General features: G+C 45.7%; 1 protein-coding gene across 1 annotated transcript; it reads right to left on the minus strand.

Moving 5' to 3' along the window:
- Positions 1 to 4,261: 4,261 nt before the first annotated feature.
- LOC115459221 (fucolectin-5-like) lies at positions 4,262 to 19,092 on the minus strand. Its single transcript, XM_030189081.1, is given in 5 exon segments — positions 4,262 to 4,285; positions 4,953 to 4,999; positions 5,002 to 5,108; positions 10,727 to 11,000; positions 19,068 to 19,092. Coding segments are annotated over 5 exon segments (477 nt in total).
- Between the last annotated feature and the right edge of the window lie 1,082 nt (positions 19,093 to 20,174).

Genomic DNA, 20,174 nt, shown 5'->3' on the forward strand with positions numbered 1-20,174 from the left:
CTCCTCTTCACCCATTAACCCTCTCCCTCAACCAACCAACCCAGGCCTGCTTCTCCTCCTTTCCTGAGATCACCGAGGAGGAAACCTCCTGCCTTCTTTCCTCCTCGAAATGCACCACCTGTTCCTCTGATCCCATCCCCACCAACCTAATTAACACCATCGCCCATACTGTCAACCCCTCCATCTGTCGCATCCTTAACCTCTCTCTCTCCACTGCAACTGTCCCTGACACCTTCAAGCACACCATAGTCACACCTCTCTTCAAAAAACCATCACTTGACCTTACCTGCCCCTCCAACTATCACCCCATTTCCCTCCTACCCTTCCTCTCCCAAATACTTGAGCGCGCCGTTCACAGCCGCTGCCTCAATTTTCTCTCCTCTCATGCCATCCTCGATCCACTCCAATCCGGTTTTCGTCCTCTCCACTCGACAGAAACAGCACTCTCTAAAGTCTGCAATGACCTGCTCCTGGCCAAATCCAGAGGCCACTACTCCATCCTCATCCTCCTCGATCTTTCCGCCGCTTTTGACACTGTCAATCACGATTTATTTCTCGCCACACTGGCCTCATTTGGGTTCCAGGGCTCTGTCCTCTCCTGGTTCTCCTCCTATCTCTCCCACTGCACCTTCAGGGTACAATCTCATGGATCTTCCTCCACTCCCATCCTGCTATCTGTTGGAGTTCCCCAGGGATCTGTCCTTGGACCCCTTCTCTTCTCTATCTACACTTCTTCCCTGGGCTCACTGATCTCATCTCATGGCTTCCAGTATCATCTTTATGCTGATGACACCCAGCTCTATCTCTCCACACCAGACATCACCGCAGAGACCCAGGCCAAGGTATCGGCCTGCCTATCCGACATTGCTGCCTGGATGTCCAACCGCCACCTGAAGCTGAACATGTCCAAGACCGAGCTCCTCGTCTTTCCACCTAAACCCACTTCTCCTCTTCCTCCACTCTCTCAGTTGATAACACCCTCATCCTCCCCGTCTCATCTGCCCGCAACCTCGGAGTCATCTTCGACTCCTCCCTCTCCTTCTCTGCGCATATCCAGCAGACTGCCAAAACCTGTCGCTTCTTCCTCTTCAACATCAACAAAATTCGCCCTTTCCTCACTGAGCACACCACCCGAACTCTCGTCCACACTCTCATTACTCTCGCCTCGACTACTGCAACTTACTCCTCACTGGCCCCACTCAGCCATCTATCCCCCCTTCAATCCGTTCAGAACTCTGCCGCACGTCTTATATTCCGCCAAAACCGTTATTCTCATATCACCCCCTCCTCAGGTCACTTCACTGGCTTCCGATCAGATACCGCATACAATTCAAGCTTCTCCTCCTTACTTACAAATGCACTCAGTCTGCTGCTCCTCACTCTGTACCCTCATCTCCCCCTACGTTCCTGCCCGTAACCTCCGCTCACATGACAAATCCCTCCTCTCAGTACCCTTCTCCACCACTGCCAACTCCAGGCTCCGCTCATTTTGCCTTGCCTCACCCTAGGCCTGGAACAATCTTCCTGAATCCCTACGCCAAGCCCCCTCCCTACCCATCTTCAAATCCTTGCTTAAAGCTCACCTCGTCAATGCTGCTTTCGGAACCTAACCTTTCGAACATATAGGCTGCCCCAATCTGTCTGACCTATCAGATTGACTGTACATTTGTCTTTTAGATTGTAAGCTCCTTGAGCAGGGACTGTCCTTCCATGTTAAATTGTACAGCGCTGCTTAACCCTAGTAGCGCTTTAGAAATGTTAAGTAGTAGTAGTAGATATAGAATAAAAGCAACTAAAAGTTGACAATTTCAATATAGAATTGATAAATATTGAGACTCAAGTACAATGATAGTGAGTAAAATATGTTGAGAATATTATATAGGTAATCATTAATTATAGAGTGATCAACTAAGGATTTGATTATCCAAGAGATATGAAGTAATTAAGGGCCCTTTTTACCAAGCTGTGCAAAAGGGGCTTGCGCTGGTGTCGGCATGCATTTTTCATGGGTGCTGAGGCCCCCTTCTACCGCAGCAGAGAAGTCTCTCTTTCCTTCAGAAAATGGCCGTGCAGCAAGTAAAGCACTTGTTGCGTGGCCATTTCGAAGGGAGCCCTTGGGTGGCGGTAAGAGCTCCCACACCTAACCGGGAAGCACCACGGGACTGCCCGATTACCACCAGGTACACTCCGGCATTATGAAAATAAATATTTTTCGTAGCGCCAGATATGACTGTGTGCTAGGGGTGGAAAGTACTGCCGGGCTGCTGTACCCTGGCGGTACTTCCCATATAGCTTACCGCCGTTTAGTAAAAAGGGCCCCAAGAGAGATAGAATATGACATAGAAAGATCAAACATTGTACAGTTCAAAATTAGTTCTTTGTTTTATTGAAGGATGGCAGCTACGAAATTAGTAAGCGGTCTTGAATGCAAAAATTATAGGGACAGGCTTATGAACCTCAACATGTGTGCGCTGGAAGAGAGGAGGGAGAGAAGAGACATGATAGAAACGTTTAAATATCTCAAGGGCATTTATGTACAGGAAGAGAGCCTTTTTCAAATGAAGGAGAGCTCTGGAACGAGGGGGCATATGACAAAGTTGAGAGGGAATAGGCTTAGGAGTAACCTAAGGAAGTATTATTTCACAGAAAGGGTGGTGGAGGAGTGGGATGGCCTCCCGGTGAGGTGGTGGAGTCCAGGACTGTTCATGGGATAAGCATGTGGGATGCTTAGGAACAGGAAGAATTAGGGGTTACAGAGGTTGGGCAGACTGGATGGGTCATGTGGCCTTTATCTGCCGTCATGTTTCTATGTTTCTAACTGAAAAAATGTGTTTTCAGTAAGCTTTGAAATATCATGTAATCATTTGTGTATCTAATTTGTTTAGGGTTCCAAGAATTGGTGCCTTGATATGAGAAGCTGGTAGTATGAATTCTTTTGTAGATTACATTCTTGCATCTAGGAAAATGTAAGATGAGATATTCTCTGGATGATATAATGGCGTTACGTGGTGGTAATTCAATTAGATCATTCATATAGGATAGTGGCATGCCGTGCAGATTTTGATGACTAAATACACACATAGCTTGAATGATATTCTATTCTTTATTGGCACCCAATGTAAATGATGAAGGAGAGGAGCAGCTTTGACAAAGTGAGATACGCAGATATGTTTTGAGTGGTTTGTAGTTGTTATGGGTTGTTTTTTTTTAAGAAAACCACATTTGATTCCTGCATAGATGGAATTACAATAGTCAAATTTTGTTAAAACAGGAGATTGAACTAAACTAAGGTATGAAAGACTGGTCTTGTGAAAAATTGTCTTAGCCTCCTTAGATTCCAGAACACGTTAAAAGTACTTGACATCACTTTAGAGACTTGATTTTCAAAGGATAGATATTGGTCAATTGTAATCTCATCTATCTATCTATCTATCTATCTATCTATCTATCTATCTACTACTACTACTACTTAACATTTCTAGAGCGCTACTAGGGTTACGCAGTGCTGTACAATTTAACAAAGAGAGACAGTCCCTGCTCAAAGAGCTTACAATCTAATAGACAAGTGAACGGTCGGTCCGATAGGGGCAGTCAAATTGGGGCATTCTGGATTCACTGAACGGTAAGGGTTAGGTGCCGAACGCAGCATTGAAGAGGTGGGCTTTAAGCAAAGACTTGAAGACGGGCAGGGAGGGGGCTTGGCGTAAGGGCTCAGGAAGGTTGTTCCAAGCATAGGGTGAGGCGAGGCAGAATGAGCGGAACCTGGAGTTGGCGGTGGTGGAGAAGGGTACTGAGAGGGGATTTGTCCAGTGAACGGAGGTTTCGGGCGGGAACGTAAGGGGAGAGAGGGTAGAAAGGTAGTGAGGGGCAGCAGACTGAGTGCATTTGTAGGTAAGAAGGAGAAGCTTGAATTGAATGCGGTATCTGATCGGAAGCCAGTGAAGTGACCTGAGGAGAGGGGTGATGTTTTGCTTAAATGGCTTCGACTTGTTGGGAAGAATGGATGGCACATACAGTTCTTTTTCTGCGTCAGTTACTGTGCTACTGAGTTACTATTCACTCAATTCTCAACTATACAACTGAAAGACCTAGAGAAAGGCTTTTTTCCTTTGTTTAACCAGATTCAGTGTGGTACTCTGGGCTTCTACAATCTGTTTGCTTATATGTAATAAATAGTTGGAAACTAAGAAAGCAGCTCTTCTCATGGGGATTTTGATCTGGTTAAACTTGCTGACTTATTACAATAGCACAGGGCTTGGGATTACTGCTCCTCTACCTGTTTATACTGGACAAGGGAAGAAGAGTACATTATGACACCTCAGGTGAGACAATCAAGAGAGAGAGTGCAGAACTGCCAAAGAATAAGAGATTGCCTCATGTACTCAGACTGTAAGCTCCTTGGGGAAGGAACTTATTGTACCTACATGCTAAAAATACTGTCAATCACATTAAACTTCATTGGGAAGTTGAGTTAATAATCTAAGAATGAATTTATTAATGGTCACTATGATGACCTCTGGATGTATAACTGGCTGTAGGAAATTATAAGTATTTTCAGATGCATTACCCATAACTATCATCTTTGAAAATACATGTGTAACTTGAACAGATGCATTTATGTCCAGATGTTAGATCTGATGTCTACTCTTTGGTACTTGGGATATTTAAGTGAAATATTGAATGACTAAATTTTATCACCAAACCATAGCTATTTCCCTCCTCTTGCCTTATGCCAAACCACATCCCTTTTCCCTGACGGATACATTTGGCCATGCTGCATATCCCATGTCAATACTTTTGAATATCAGTCTAAAGAATTCCTAGAGAAGAATGAGAAGCAGAACATCTGCGGTGGATTTCCCATGTTATATCTCTACCTGACACCCTCAGCTCAGACTGAGAGTTGGGGGTCTGGACACTGTAAGAGAACAGAGGATGATCCAGCTACTTACATGATCTTGAGGATGTTGGAGAGGGAACACCTTCACCTCACAAGTGTCAAATACTGCTTGCGATTTGGCAGGACCACGCTGACATAACGACCTTCCATCCCATTACAACAGAGCGTTGTGATGGAGCCCGCTCTGATATCAGTGATGTTGCCACATCTGGATATTTGGGAAGAAATCAAGATGACTGGTTTATTGAGAGATGGACCCCACCTAAAATATGGCCAGTCTTATCCTGTTGAGAGAAGAGAGAGGACTCAGAGACAGGATTAATAAGGGTTTATAACCATCCTTGCCATGATGAGATGGAAGAAACCTTGAAGGAAATGACAACAGCACCCTGAGGCCCCGTGACAGGGTTTGTCCTAGCCTCATGTTTGCTCTCTGCCCCCATTCCAGAAAAATAAAAAGTAGAAACTGAGGGCTCAATATTTAAAATGATTTAAATCAGCTGCCTGGGGCTAACTGAACATATCCAGTTAGCACTCAAGCTGAAACTGGCTATTTTGTGGGCATTCTGCGGTCAGAATCAGTACTAACCAGCCATAGTAACTACGTAAATAGGACCACATAAAAGTCATTCCTATATTTATTTATTTCACCGTAACCAGCTATGAGTTCACCACCGTCATATAGCCAGAAATTCAATGCCAGAACCCAGACATGGCTTGCACCAGCAGGGCCGTGCCTAGGGTCGTTGGCGCCCCCCTGCAGACTATCAGTTGGCGCCCCGCCCCCCCCATGTGTCATCTCCTTTCTCTCAATGCGCCCCTCCCCCCCGCCGCTCGCTGAGCAGCTGAAGAGATAGATCCCCGCTTCACTTACCTGGGTGTAGAGCTCGCAGGCGGACATGTCTATGTGCTGATGGGGAGGGAGGGAGGAGAGCCCAAGCGCTGTGCGCGGGAAGGCAGCAGCGCATGCGCATAGGCGCCGACGCACCAACGTGGTACGGTACGGTTTATTTTTTAATTTTGAAAATAGAACTCGACCGGCAGTGGCGCCCTTAGAGGCAGGCGCCCCCCTGCGGTGCTTACCCCGCTTACTGGGTTGGCATGGCCCTGTGCACCAGTTAGAAAAATGCTGTTTGCCATGAACTGAATATTGAGGCCCTACAGTTGTTCTCTTGGTCCCCTTGTATGTAGGTAATATTGATCCCTCAATCAGAAGAGTGCACTAAAATCCTCTCAACTAACCCTTCTATGCCACTTCAGACCTTCCAGTGCATTTCTCAAGAAGTTCTCGCCCAGCTTAGAAACTTCTCTGCAAATTAACTGATAGCCTCTTTACTATTCATTTTAATATGCTGTGTGCTGATGTCTACCATGTGAGATAACTTCGGTACTGAAACCCTTTCGGCATCATGTGCCGCTTGTTAATTGCAGCCTTCTGCCCACAGTAGCTTTCTGCATTGGTCTTAATCATATTTACAATCCACTGTGTTCACAAGTACACATGGGAATATGAAGACAATTCTTTGGGATTCCAAAACTGAGTCTAATCAAAATTAAGGCTAGGGCCATCACACAAATCGAAGGTATACAATAAGGGTTGTAGACTTTCTCTTAGCAGATTTAAGAGGGCAAAACATTGACCATGGATCTTTCAAATTTGAGACACCTAATCAGTGATCACCCCCAATTATTGTGTTCTCAAATGGTCAGATGTTTGGCTATCATCCTTCCTCAGTCAGAAAGTCACCACCTTCTCCTAATTCAACACAGGACACTGTCAGTCTTATTTTCGAAAGTGATGGGCGCCCATATTTCAACCAAATCGGTATAATCGAAAGCCGATTTTGGGCGTCTTCAACTGCACTCCATCATGGAAACAAACAAAGTTGATGGGAGGGTGTCGGAGGCATGGTGAAGGCGGGACTGGGGCATGTTTATCGGCCGAGAAGAGATGGGCGCCTTCGGCCAATAATCGAAAAAAAGGCATTTTACCGTGAATTTGGGTCCCTTTTTTTGGACCCTTGTTTTCATGAACAAGTCCCAAAAAATGCCCCAACTGCCCAGATGACCACCGGAGGGAATCGGGGATGACCTCCCTGGACTCCCCCAGTGGTCACTAACCCCCTCCCACCAAAAAAAATAGCTTTAAGACTTTTTTTCCAGTCTATATGCCAGCCTCAAATGTCATACCCAGCTCCATGACAGCAGTATGCAGGTCCCTGGAGCAGTTGTTAGTGGGTGCAGTGGACTTCACCCAGATGGACCCAGGCCCCCCACTACCTGTTACACTTGTGCTGGTAAATGGGAGCCCTCCAAACCGCCCCCAAAACCCACTGTACCTACATGTGGGTGCCCCCCTTCAGCCATAAGGGCTGTGGTAATGGTGTAGAGTTGTGGGCAGTGGGTCTTGGGGGGCTCAGCACCCAAAGGAAGGGAGCTATGGACTTGGGAGGTATTTTTTTTTTTTTTACTTTTTACAAGTGCCTCCTAGGGTGCCCGGTTGGTGTCCTGGCATGTGATGGGGACCAGCGCACTACGAATCCTGGCCCCTCCCATGACCCAATGCCTTGGATTTGTTCGTTTTTGAGGTGGGCGCCTTCGGTTTCCATTATCGCTGAAAAACGATACCACCCAGCTCAAATCCGCACAAATCCGATGCATTTGCCCGGCACAAACCGTATTATCGAAAAAAAGATGGACGCCCATTTTTTTCGAAAATACAGTCTGTCCTGCCCCTTCACGTACCCATTCTCGGACATAGACGCCCATGGAGATGGGCGTTTGCATTCGATTATGCCCCTCTGTGTGTTCAACCAGGATTCAACTAAGGCACAGCATTGTGGAACGTTTCTGGTAACAAAGGCAGACAGAGCTGATAATGTTTGTACAGAGAAAGTAATCCATCTCAAGGTCTCAATACTAAGCCCTGGGATTGGTAACACGGAATGTGTGCCACATGCTATTTCCGGTGCTCGAAAATTATTTATATTTTTTTAGCATTGGTTATCGCCGGGTTAGCGTGTGAGCCCTTACCACATCCATTTAGGCTTGCTGTATGTTGGGGCCCAGCTTCTTGGCATCAGCTTCTGCAGTTGGATGCTGTCACCTTCTATCCTATGCTTTAATAAATTAAATAAGAAAATCTATCTCCTTGACTAGACACAGTATAATTAAGTGGATAATCACAATCTTTATCTATCTTATGTCTATTCTTATACTGCTTCCCTATTAAGGAAGAACCCCAATTCTTCAGCATTTCATGTCATAGTATCACTCATGCCAAATTCTGGAGTTCAAGTCAGTACTCATCAAACAGGTTCAGGCCCTATATACAAACACAGCCCTGTCAGAACAGAATCTTAGATTTATTTTGAAAGAAAATGGAAAAACTTTCTCTGAGCTTAGTTTTCTTTCTTAAATCCCTCTGCAGTCACCCAGCCACTTTTCACAGACATTCCCAATCCCAGCTCATCACTTTTCTCAAATCAAGAGGTTCGTCTGGATAAGGATATTCAAGCTTTACTGCTTTCTGTGACAGTCCATTTCGTAAACAAATTTAAAAATATTTATTTAGGAAATCTGTCCTGAATTGTAATAATTAGTTAGGTTGCTATCATTTTAATTAAATTTAAATACTAATGTTTTATAATATTGACTATTTTTCTGTAACGAAGGATGCTATATTGGAGAAACAGGCCAGATGCTTAAGACAAGATTCAATCTGCACAGACATCACATGAAAATAGCCGGTGCCAGTCAGGCCCCCACCCCTGTGGGCCAACACTTCACATGACCAGAACACTGCACCAGTGATTTCACAGTAAGAATACTGAACGGTAATTTTAAAACAATACAGGGACGTAAGACCTTTGAAATAAGAATGATTGAATATTTTGACACCCAACAGACAGGACTTAATAAGGATCTGGGTTTTCTAACCCATTATAAAACATAAAGCTGTATTTCTCTGTTTATCACCCTCCTCTCACCTACCAACACCCATCCTGTTAGAATATCAATGAAATGCTTTGATGTCCCCATGCATACCCCCACCCTCTCACTCTGTCAGACTGTCAAAGTAATGCTTTGATGTTTCTCTCATATATACTATCTGCTACCACATTTGCTTATTTCCGATCTGAGGAAGAAGGGCAACCTTTGAAAGCTAATCAAGAAATGTATTAAGTTATGTCCAATAAAAAAGGTATCATCTTATTTTCTTTTCCATGTTTTATTTTGTTTGATTTCTATTGATAACCTTTAAGAGTAGACTAACACGGCTACCACACCTCTGTACTTTCTGGAAATTTCCAGCTTCTTTGTAAATATAATCCGCTTTGAACCAAGAGGTATATAGTGGAATATAAGTTATATTGTTATTGTTATTATTACACATTGGGCAGGAAAATAACATTTTAACACCCCCCCCCCCCCCCAGTTCTTTGTCACTAATGACTCTAAACCCTTTCTTTTAAATTTAATAATTATATTTATGGACACTGGGCCAGCTTTCAACTACATTAGACCCCAAACCCCCAAACCCACTCACTACTACTACTAATTACTACTACTTTTCATTTCTATAGCGCTACTAGACGTATGCAGCGCTGTACACTTGAACGTGAAGAGGCAGTCCCTGCCTGACAGAGCTTACAATCTAATTAGGACAAACAGGACAAACAAGAGATAAGGGAATATTAAGTGAGGATGATAAGTAAGGGTTCTGAACAAGTGAACAAGGGTTAGGAGTTAAAAGCAGCATCAAAAAGGTGGGCTTTTAGCTTAGATTTGAAGACGGCCAGAGATGGAGCTTGACGTACCGGCTCAGGAAGTCTATTCCAGGCATATGGTGCAGCAAGATAAAAGGAACAGAGTCTGGAGTTAGCAGTGGAGGAGAAGGGTGCAGATAAGAGAGATGTACCCAGTGAACGGAGTTCCCGGGGAGGAATGTAGGGAGAGATGAGAGTGGAGAGGTACTGAGGAGCTGCAGAGTGAATGCACTTATAGGTCAATAAGAGGAGTTTGAACTGTATGTGGAAACGGATAGGAAGCCAGTGAAGTGACTTGAGGAGAGGACTAATATGCTCAAAGCCCAACTCTTCAATGTCGCCTTCAGCACCTAACCACCATACCTCTATTCAGGAAATCTAGACTGCCCCAACTTGACATTTCGTCCTTTAGATTGTAAGCTCCATTGAGCAGGGACTGTCCTTCTTTGTTAAACTGTACAGCGCTGCGTAACCCTAGTAGCGCTCTAGAAATGTTAAGTAGTAGTAGCATAATGACACTGGTGGAATATTAGTCGTGCAGCAGAATTTTGAACAGATTGAAGAGGAGAGAGATGGCTAAGTGGGAAACCTTTGAGAAGCAAGTTTCAATAGTCTAAGCGAGAGGTGATAAGAGTGTGGATGTGGGTTCTGGTAGTGTGCTCAGAAAGGAAAGGGCGAATTTTGGTGATATTATAGAGAAAGAAACAACAGGTTTTAGCAGTCTGCTGAATATGTGCAGAGAAGGAAAGGGAGAAGTCGAAGATGACCCCAAGGTTATGAGCTGATGAGACAAGAAGGATGAGAGTGTTATCCACAGAAATAGAGAATTTCCAAGTTTTAAAACACATTTAAACATGCTTATATATTTTTTATCGAAATTTCCCATAAAACCCACAAAAGCCCATTGAGACGTCCCCTCAGACTAATAGCATCTCAGATGGTTCCATTTCTAAGTCTCATGTACCCATGTGGGGTGAAAGTAATCTGAGCACATTTTAAGTAGAAGAGGCGAGTTCTAATGTAGCACTTGAGAGTGCAACCACTGGAATCAACTCACACAGGATTGCTGTTGTCTGGACGGTCACCAATGCGTATCTCTGCATCCTTCAGTCGTTGCGAGCAACAGTCTTCCCGGTTCAGTACCACGATGGATGCAATTTTCCAGGAACGCCGTAGATCCAACCGCCACCAGGACCCTGTAGCAAATTCAGTATGGGTACAGGAGCCTTTCCGGGAATCTTTGTTTAAATTCCCATCGATGGCTAATATTGCAGCAGCATTATACTTCGTTGAACTCTGATTCGCTATTCCCATTGGTGCTATGTTTGTATCTGGAACCCAAATCCAAATCTTAGCAAGATTTGCAGTGCAGGAAGGACCAAAATTGTAACACAGTACAATAATATCAGTTCATTTAGTATCTTTTGCCAATCATGAACTCAGCAATTCTAACTAAGAATGGGTGAGTCGGTGTGGCATTAAATCAAGAACTTGAGACAAAATGGAAAAACCTTGCCTGGCTCATTATTGCCTGTTCAAGAAGGCATACCACAAGGATACATCCTAACTACCAAACAACATAACTTAAGCCTGAACTAGATATAACCTAAATCTCTATACCCGACTACCAAAGTCTACTCTACCACGAATGAACTTTAACATGATTGCCACTCTATCTTTAATTCTGAATATGAATTCTTTATATTAATTGTTTAACATAAAATGTCAATAATATTCTCTAATGCAATACCACTTGTATCTCTCACTCTGGAAATAGTGATCGCCATGACGGAACAATGTAAGCCACATTGAACCTGCAAATAGGTGGGAAAATGTGGGATACAAATGCAACACATAAATAAATATATCTACAATTTAAGATAACAAAAAAGTTAACTTTAAAATAGTTCTAAATTGCATAACAATTTTCTTTATAATGGAAAGAGTCAAATAATTGCATATTTAGCTCAAGAAAATTTCCCTCCAATTCACAAGTAGGTCTAAAGGAGTACTGACCGCTTCAGTCTGAATTTTAACACCAGCTGATGTGACTTTTCATGGCCCAACACTCAGCACTGAGGAGGTATGACCTATCCAAATCAGCAGGACTTATCCAAATCAGAAACACTTCAACCTGGATAAGTCCTAATGAATTTTGCCCCCCAAATTCTTTACTATCTATACTGTGGGTAAGAGCAAATGTGACTCATTTCATACCAAAACGCTGTCATATAGTTCAGGGGCATAGCCAGACAACAGATTTTGGGTGGGCCTAGGCAAGAAGTGGGTGGGCACCAAGTGTTCTCCCCCCTCCCCCCCAACAACCACCCAAAAAATATCTCAGCTGGTGAGAAAACGCTTCTTTCCATCTTGGCAGTCTGCAGCAGGCATGCGCTGAAAACTGAGCATGCGCAGGTGCCGTTATTGTGGACAGTAGCGTTTTCATTACCATCAGGGGGAAATCTGAGCTGGCTGAGCTTGGGATCCCCACCAGCTACTGCTAAATGTGTGCTACTGTTAGGCGGGCCTGAGCCCAAAGTGGGTGGGCCCCGGCCCACTCAGGCCCACCTGTGGCTAAGCCAGTGATATAGTTGCAAAATGTCCCAAACATTGTATGGATGAAAACTTCAAAACTACAGTATAATAATATAACTCAATCTACTACTACTACTACTTAACATTTCTAGAGCGCTACTAGGGTTACGCAGCGCTGTACAATTTAACAGAGAAGGACAGTCCCTGCTCAAAGGAGCTTACAATCTAAAGGACGAAATGTCAAGTTGGGGCAGTCTAGATTTTCTGAGTAGAGATGTTGTGATTAGGTGCCGAAGGCGACATTGAAGAGGTGGGCTTTGAGCAAGGATTTGAAGATGGGCAGGGAGGGGGCCTGGCGTATGGGCTCAGGGAGTTTGTTACAAGCATGGGGTGAGGCGAGGCAGAAAGGGCGGAGCCTGGAGTTGGCGGTGGTGGAGAAGGGTACTGAAAGGAGGGATTTGTCTTGAGAGCGGAGGTTACGGGTAGGAACGTAAGGGGAGATGAGGGTAGAAAGGTAAGGAGGGGTTGCAGATCGAGTGCATTTGTAGGTTAGTAGGAGAAGCTTGAACTGTATGTGGTATCTGATCGGAAGCCAGTGAAGTGACTTGAGGAGAGGGGTAATATGAGTATATCGGTCAAGGCGGAAGATAAGACGTGCAGCAGAATTCTGAACGGACTGAAGGGGGGATAGATGGCTAAGTGGGAGGCCAGTGAGGAGTAGGTTGCAGTAGTCAAGGCGAGAGGTAATGAGAGAGTGGATGAGAGTTCAGGTGGTGTGCTCAGAGAGGAAGGGGTGAATTTTGCTAATGTTATAGAGGAAGAAGCGACAGGTCTTGGCTATCTGCTGGATATGCACAGAGAAGGAGAGGGAGGAGTAGAAGATGACACCGAGGTTGCGGGCAGATGAGACGGGGACAATGAGGGTGCTATCAACTGAGATAGAGAGCGAAGGGAGAGGAGAAGTGGGCTTGGGTGGGAAGACAATAAGTTCGGTCTTGGCCATGTTCAGTTTCAGGTGGCGGTTGGACATCCAGGCAGCAATGTCGGATAAGCAGGCCGATACTTTGGCCTGGGTTTCCACAGTGATGTCTGGTATGGAGAGATAAAACTGGATGTCGTCAGCATAAAGATGATAGTGGAAACCATGAGATGAGATCAGGGAGCCCAGGGAAGAGGTGTAGATTGAAAAAAGAAGGGGTCCAAGGACAGATCCCTGAGGAACTCCAACAGAGAGCGGGATAGGGGTGGAGGAAGATCCATGAGAGTGTACTCTGAAGGTACGATGGGAGAGATAAGAGGAGAACCAGGAGAGGACAGAGCCCTGGAACCCAAAAGAGGATAGTGTATCAAGAAGTAAGTTGTGATTGACAGTGTCAAAAGCGGCGGATAGGTCGAGGAGGATGAGGATGGAGTAGTGACCTTTGGATTTGGTGAGGAACAGGTCATTGCAGACTTTAGATAGTGCCGTTTCTGTCGAGTGTAGGGGGCGAAAGCTGGATTGAAGTGGATCGAGGATGACATGAGAGGAGAGAAAATCAAGGCAGCGGCTGTGAACGGCGCATTCAAGTATCTTGGAGAGGAAGGGTAGGAGGGAAATGGGGCGGTAGTTGGAGGGACAGGTAGGGTCAAGTGATGGTTTTTTGAGGAGTGGTGTGACTACAGCATGCTTGAAGGTGTCCGGGACAGTTGCAGTGGAGAGGCTGAGGATATGACAGATGGGTGGGGGGTGATAGTAGGAGAGATGGTGTTAAGTAAGTTGGTGGGGATGGGGTCTGAGGAACAGGTGGTGCATTTCGAGGAAGAGGAGATGGTTTCCTCTTCGGTGATATCAGGAAAAGAGGAGAAGGAGGCCTGGGTTGGTTGGTTGAGAGAGTGGGTTATAGGATGAAGAGGAGGAGAAGGTTTGGTGGTGAATTCGAGGTTGATCTTCTGACCTTGTCGCGGAAGTAGTCGGCAGGAGATTGGGGAGAGAGTGAAGGGGGTTGGGAGCGGAGGGCACTTTGAGGAGGGAGTTGAGGGTGGCGAAGAGACGACGAGGGTTAGAGCTGAGGGAATTAGTCAATTGGGTGTAATAGTCCTGTTTGGCGAGGAATAGGGAGGACTAGAAGGAGGATAGCATGAATTTGTAGTGAATGAAATCAGTATGGGTGCGAGATTTCCTTCAGAGGCGTTCAGCCGAACTGGCGCACAAGCGAAGGTATCGGGTGCAAGGGGTCAGCCAGGGCTGAGGATTGGTATGCCTTGTGGGACGGGAGATGGACGGTGCAAGGGTGTCTAGAGCAGAGGAGAGAGTGGCATTGTAAGTGGAGACAGCTTTGTCAACAGACTCGGAGGACATGATGGAAGGGAGGAGATCAGAGATACTAGAGGATAAGGTGGGGGGGTCAACAGCCTGGAGATTCCTGGAAGTAGTGGTTAGTGTTGGGTGAGACTGAGGGGGAGGGTGATGAAGTGTGAATGTGATCAGGTGATGGTCAGAGAGAGGAAGAGCTGATGCACGGAAATTGGAGGGTGAGCAGGTAGAATAGAGGACGTAGGGGTGGTGGAGCTCAGTTGGAGGTTGAAAGAGGAGGTTAGAGTGAGGAACTGAGAAGCGTATGAGTCGGATGGGTTATCAGTGTGTATGTTAAAGTCACCAAGAATGAGGGATGGGGATGAGGGCTCAAGAAAAACGGAGAGCCAGGCATCAAAGTCGGTAAGGAAAGAAGGGAGGGACTTATCAGGGGGGCGGTAAATGACTGCAACTCTGCGTGGCATCGGGTAGAATAGACGGATGGAGTGAACTTCAAAGGATGAGAAGCAGTGAGACTGTGGTAGAAGGAGAGGTTGAAAACTGCAGGAGGGCGAAAGTAGTAGCCCAATGCCGCCACCGCGGCCAACTGGGTGGGGCGAATGGGAGAAAAGATAACCTCCGTGGCATAGGGCCGCGATTGAGGCAGAGTCGTCAGGGGTGAGCCGGGTTTCAGTTAGGGCGAGCAGTTGAAGGGAATGGGAGATGAAGAGATCGTGGGTGAAGGAAAGTTTGTTGCAGACCGAGCGGGCATTCCACAGGGCACACGAGAAGGGGAGGGAGGAGGGGGGAGGAGGGGAATAGAGATGAGATTGGAGATATCGTGGAAATGTTTGCATAAATGAGATGAAGACGAGGACAGGTGTGGGGGATCTGGGTTGGGATTGATGTCTCCCGCAGATAGCAGGAGAAGGAGCAAGAGAGTGCGGAGAAGGGTTGGGGAGGTAGGGCGACGAAGGCGACGAAGACGGGATGCGCTTAGGAGGAATGGGGAAGGGTTCATGGCAGGAAGGAGGTGTTGAAGGTTGAGAGATAGGAAGGAGGAGGAGGACAATAGGGATGGTGAGGTGGTGGGGGACAGGGGTAGGTAGGGTATTGCAGTAGTGAGCAGGACGGGAGAGAACATGGATGGGCAGTGAGTTTGTGTGGTATACAGCGGTGGGAGGGGGAAAAGATTAGGGAGGGACAGGGCAAGGAATAGAATGTAAATGGGGGCCATGAGTAGTGACTGAGGTGTTCACGGGGGCAGGTAGATGAGCTGGGAGACAGGCAGGTGAGGGTGAGCAATCGGGCAGGGGAACGATGAGCTGGCAGGAAGATGGGCTGGGAAGCAGGCAGGTTTCAGGATGAGCAGTCAGTCAGGAGGGTGAAGGGCTAGTAAAGTGGCAGGTTGTTGATGGGCAGACAGGCAGGCAAGTTGAAGGGCTAACAAGCGGCTGGCTGATCGATTGGCTAGCAGGCAGGCGGGCAGGAACAGGTGATTGGCTAGTAGGCAGGTTGAGTGGCTAGCAGGCAGGAGCAAGTGATTGGGCAGCAGGCAGGCAGGAGCAGGTGAGTGCAGTGGAGAGCACAGCAGCAGGACTGGAACAAGCTGGAATGGTTTGGAGCAGGAGCAGGCGGACTAGAATGAGCTGGATTAGGCGGACTGGAACAAGCTGGAGCAGACAGACTGGAACAAGCTGGATCAGGCTTCTGTAGTGTAAAGATCTAATGCATTAAATTAGTTCTTAGGACCATCAGAAGTGCGTTTCCTTGAGAGCCACTGCTCCTATTTATAGGAAGTGGATAACACCCAGTTCTTCATCGGTCCATTATATGAGTTGAAAATCTATATCAAGTCCCATTTCCCTTTCCCTATTTGAGATTCTCCATGGAATGTTGCTACTATTTGAGATTCTGTTCCTACTATTTGAGATTCTACATGGAATGTTTTGAGATTCTGTTGCTACTATTTGAGATTCTACATGGAATGTTGCTACTATTTAAGATTCTGTTGTTACTATTTGAGATTCTGTTGCTACTTTGGCTGAAATCCCGTGCCCATGATGACTTCTTACATTCAAATTCTTGCTGACCTCCTTCCAGTGTGATCTTTCACTTACCAAACAGGACTATTACATCCAGTTGACAAACTCTCTTGGTTCAAACCCTCAGCGTCTCTTTGCTACACTGAACTGTCTCCTCAAAGTGCCTTCACCTCCAACTCCCCCTTCACTTTCTCCCCAGACTCTGGCTGAGTACTTTCATGATAAGGTTCACAAGATTAACCTTGAACTCTCAACCAAGTCATCTCCACCTCTCCTTCCCTCATTCCATTCTCTCAACCCCCCTTCAACCCCTGGCTCCTTTTCTTCCTTTTCTGAAATCATTGAAAAGGAAACTGTACATTTTCTTTCCTCCTCCAAACTGATTACCGGTTAATCTGATCCTATTCCTACCCATCTACGTAGCACTATCTCTCCTACTGTCATCCCTTCTATATGTCATATCCTTAATCTTTCACTTTCCAATGCAACTGTTCTTGATGCCTTCAAACATGCCATAGTTACACCATTCCTCAAAAAAACTTCATTGGACTCAACCTGTCCTTACAGCTATCTGTGTATGAGTGGAGGAGTGGCCTAGTGGTTAGGGTGGTGGACTTTGGTCCTGAGGAACTGAGTTCGATTCCCGGCACAGGCAGCTCCTTGTGATTCTGGGCAAGTCACTTAACCCTCCATTGCCTGCTGCATTGAGCCTGCCATGAGTGGGAAAAAGTGCAGGGTACAAATGTAACATAAATAAATAAAAAAATCTCCCCATCTCCCTCCATCCTTTCCTATCCAAGATTCTAGAACGTGCTTTTCATCGTCATTGTGTTGACTTTCTTTCATCTCAAGCTATTCTTTTATCCACTTCAATCTGGCTTTTGCCATCTTCACTCAACTGAAACAGCCCTTGCTAAGTCTCCAATGACTTGTTCTTGGCCAGATCCAAAGGTCTCTATTCTATCCTCATCCTTCTTCATCTATCTGCTGCTTTTGACACTGTTGATCACCGCCTACTCCTTGATATGCTGTCCTCACTTGGATTTCAAGGCTCTGTTCTTTCCTGTTTTTTTTCTTATCTCTCCCATCACACTTTTAGTGTATACTCTGGTGGATCCTCCTCCACCTCTACCCCACTATTAGTTGGTGTACCTCAGGGCTGTGTCTTGAAACCTCATCTTTTTTCCATCTATACTTCTTCCATTGGTGTTCGGATCTCATCCCATGGTTTTCAGTATCACCTTTATGCTCATGACTCCCAGATCTACCTCTCCACACCAGAAATTTCAGTAGGAATTGAGGCCCAAGTCTCAGCCTGCCTGTCTGACATTGCTGCCTTGATGTCTCACCGCAATGTGAAACTAAACTTAACCAATACTGAGTTTCTTGACTTTCCCCCTAATCCCATCCCACCTCTCCTCTTCCTCCATTTTCTATCTCTGTGGATAACACTGTCATCCTCCCTGTCTCATCAGCTCGTAACCTTGGGGTTATCTTTGACACCTCGCTCTCTTTCTCAGCACATATCCATATCACCAAAATTTGTCCTTTCCTTTCTAAGCACATGTCACGTCTGTGGCCGTGACCCCTCTCAGACTCACCTTATTTCCTGTGGTCAGCTTCTGAGCTGGCTTCTGTCTGTTCTTTGTGAGTTAGTTTTGTCTCCGTCTCTGTGTGCTGGCTGTATTAGATTGTCGGTGTGCTGTCACCCGTTCCAGATTTCAGCTCAGTCCAGTCCGGATCTTCCAGGCTGCCCGACCCTTAGTTGCCTGGTGATTGTTGCACCTGAGTCTCAGCTGCCTGCTGGGCTTATTAGCCATTTGGAACCTCTCTGCCTTTGCCTTTGCATTGCGTCTAAGGCCCTGGTATGTTGGTGCTTGTTGCACTTCTGCTAGTCCGGTTGTTGCCTGAGATTCTTGCCTATTTCTAGTTAGTCTGTGTTTAGTTTAGGTTTGCTTGCTTTCCTTGCCTGGTTTCTTGTTTGTAATTCTGTGTTTAGTTTCTGTTTGTCTGTGTTCTGGCTTTGGGGCTGCTTGCAGCTCTTAGTTCTGTGTCTTGTTAGTCAGTGTTTGCTCCCTGTTTAGTGGCTGTTCTGCAGCCTTCTGTTCTGCCCTTTAGCTTTCCCTTCCTTGCCTGGTTTCATGCCTTGCTGCCCATGTTCCTCCCTTTCCCCTTTGACCCTCAGTCCCTGTGCTGCCTTGCTGTTATCCAGTCCTGCCCTGTCCAGCAAGTCCTGCCGGCCACCTGAAGCCCAGAGCTCAACTCTGGGTGAAAAGTGGCCAAGTGCAGGTGAAGCCTAACTGCTTGCCTGAGATTTGCCTAGTCTCCGGTGTGGGGTGGTTTTGCCTGCCACTGCCGCTCCTCGGCAGTGGCCCAAGGGCTCACAACCAGTTTCCAGCTTTGAAAACGTGACAGCACACTACCAAAACCCTTATTCACACTCTTATCACCTTTCACTTAGACTATTGCAACTTGCTTCTCACAGGTCTCCCACTAAACCATCTTTCTCCCCTTCAATCTGTTCAAAATTCTGCTTCATGACTTACATTCCACCAGTGTCGCTATGCTCATATTAGCCCTCTCCTCAACTCACTTCATTGGCTCCCTATCTGTTTCTGCATACAGTTCGAACTCCTCTTATTGACTTACAAGTGCATTCACGCTACTGCTCCTCAGTACCTCTCCACTCTTATCTCTCCCTACACTTGTCCCCAGGAACCCTGTTTTTGATGCTGCTTTTAACTCCTAACCCCTATTCACCTGTGTAGTACCCTTGTATATTTTATCTTTCCCAACTTATTAATTCCCTTATCCCTTATTTGTCCTGTTTGTCTGACCTGATTAAATTGTAAACTGTGCTATAGAAGTGATAAGTAGTAGATTTGGAAATTTTAACTCCTGAATTTTGGATACTTAATAATTGAATGTGTTAGATTTGGAAATAATAATTCCTAAATTTTTGATTTGTCCAATGTCTTATAAATATAGGTATCTGAGGAATAGAAGTCATATATAATATAAGATGCTCATGATGATTTGCAAATTTCCTCAGACGTTGTGGGTCCAGGCTAGACTGCAAGGGTTACAGAGCAAGCACTGTCTCTCCTTTGAACATAAGAATATAAGAGTAGCCATACTGAGTCAGACCAATGGCCCAACTAGCCCAGTATCCTGTTTTCCAAACAGTAGCCAAGCCAGGTCACAAGTATCTGGCAGAAATCCAAATTGTGGCACCATTCCATGTAGAACCCCAAAGAATAAAAAGATTCTGGAATCCTAAAGAGTAACAAGATTCCATGCAGAATCTCAAAGAGTAGCAACAGTCCATGTAGGACCTCAGAGAATAGCAAGATTCTGGAATCCTAAAGAGTAACAAGATTCCATGCAGAATCTCAAAGAGTAGCAACAGTCCATGTAGGACCTCAGAGAATAGCAAGATTCTGGAATTCTAAAGAGCGACAAGATTACCATCGCATTTGGGACTTGTTTATACAGTAGTCTGCTGGACCTGGACCCTCTACGCTGTTGAATAGTTGAAGTGTTAGGGGATCATGCTTAAGGTTGGGGGGGTGGTTGAGGGGGGTATGTGGGTATGTAACACTATGTGCTGTTTAATCTGCTTTTGAGTTGTTATTCACTTGGCCTTTCATGCT

Source organism: Microcaecilia unicolor, unplaced genomic scaffold (genome assembly GCF_901765095.1).
Source record: "Microcaecilia unicolor unplaced genomic scaffold, aMicUni1.1, whole genome shotgun sequence".
NCBI classification, from domain to species: Eukaryota; Metazoa; Chordata; class Amphibia; order Gymnophiona; family Siphonopidae; genus Microcaecilia; species Microcaecilia unicolor.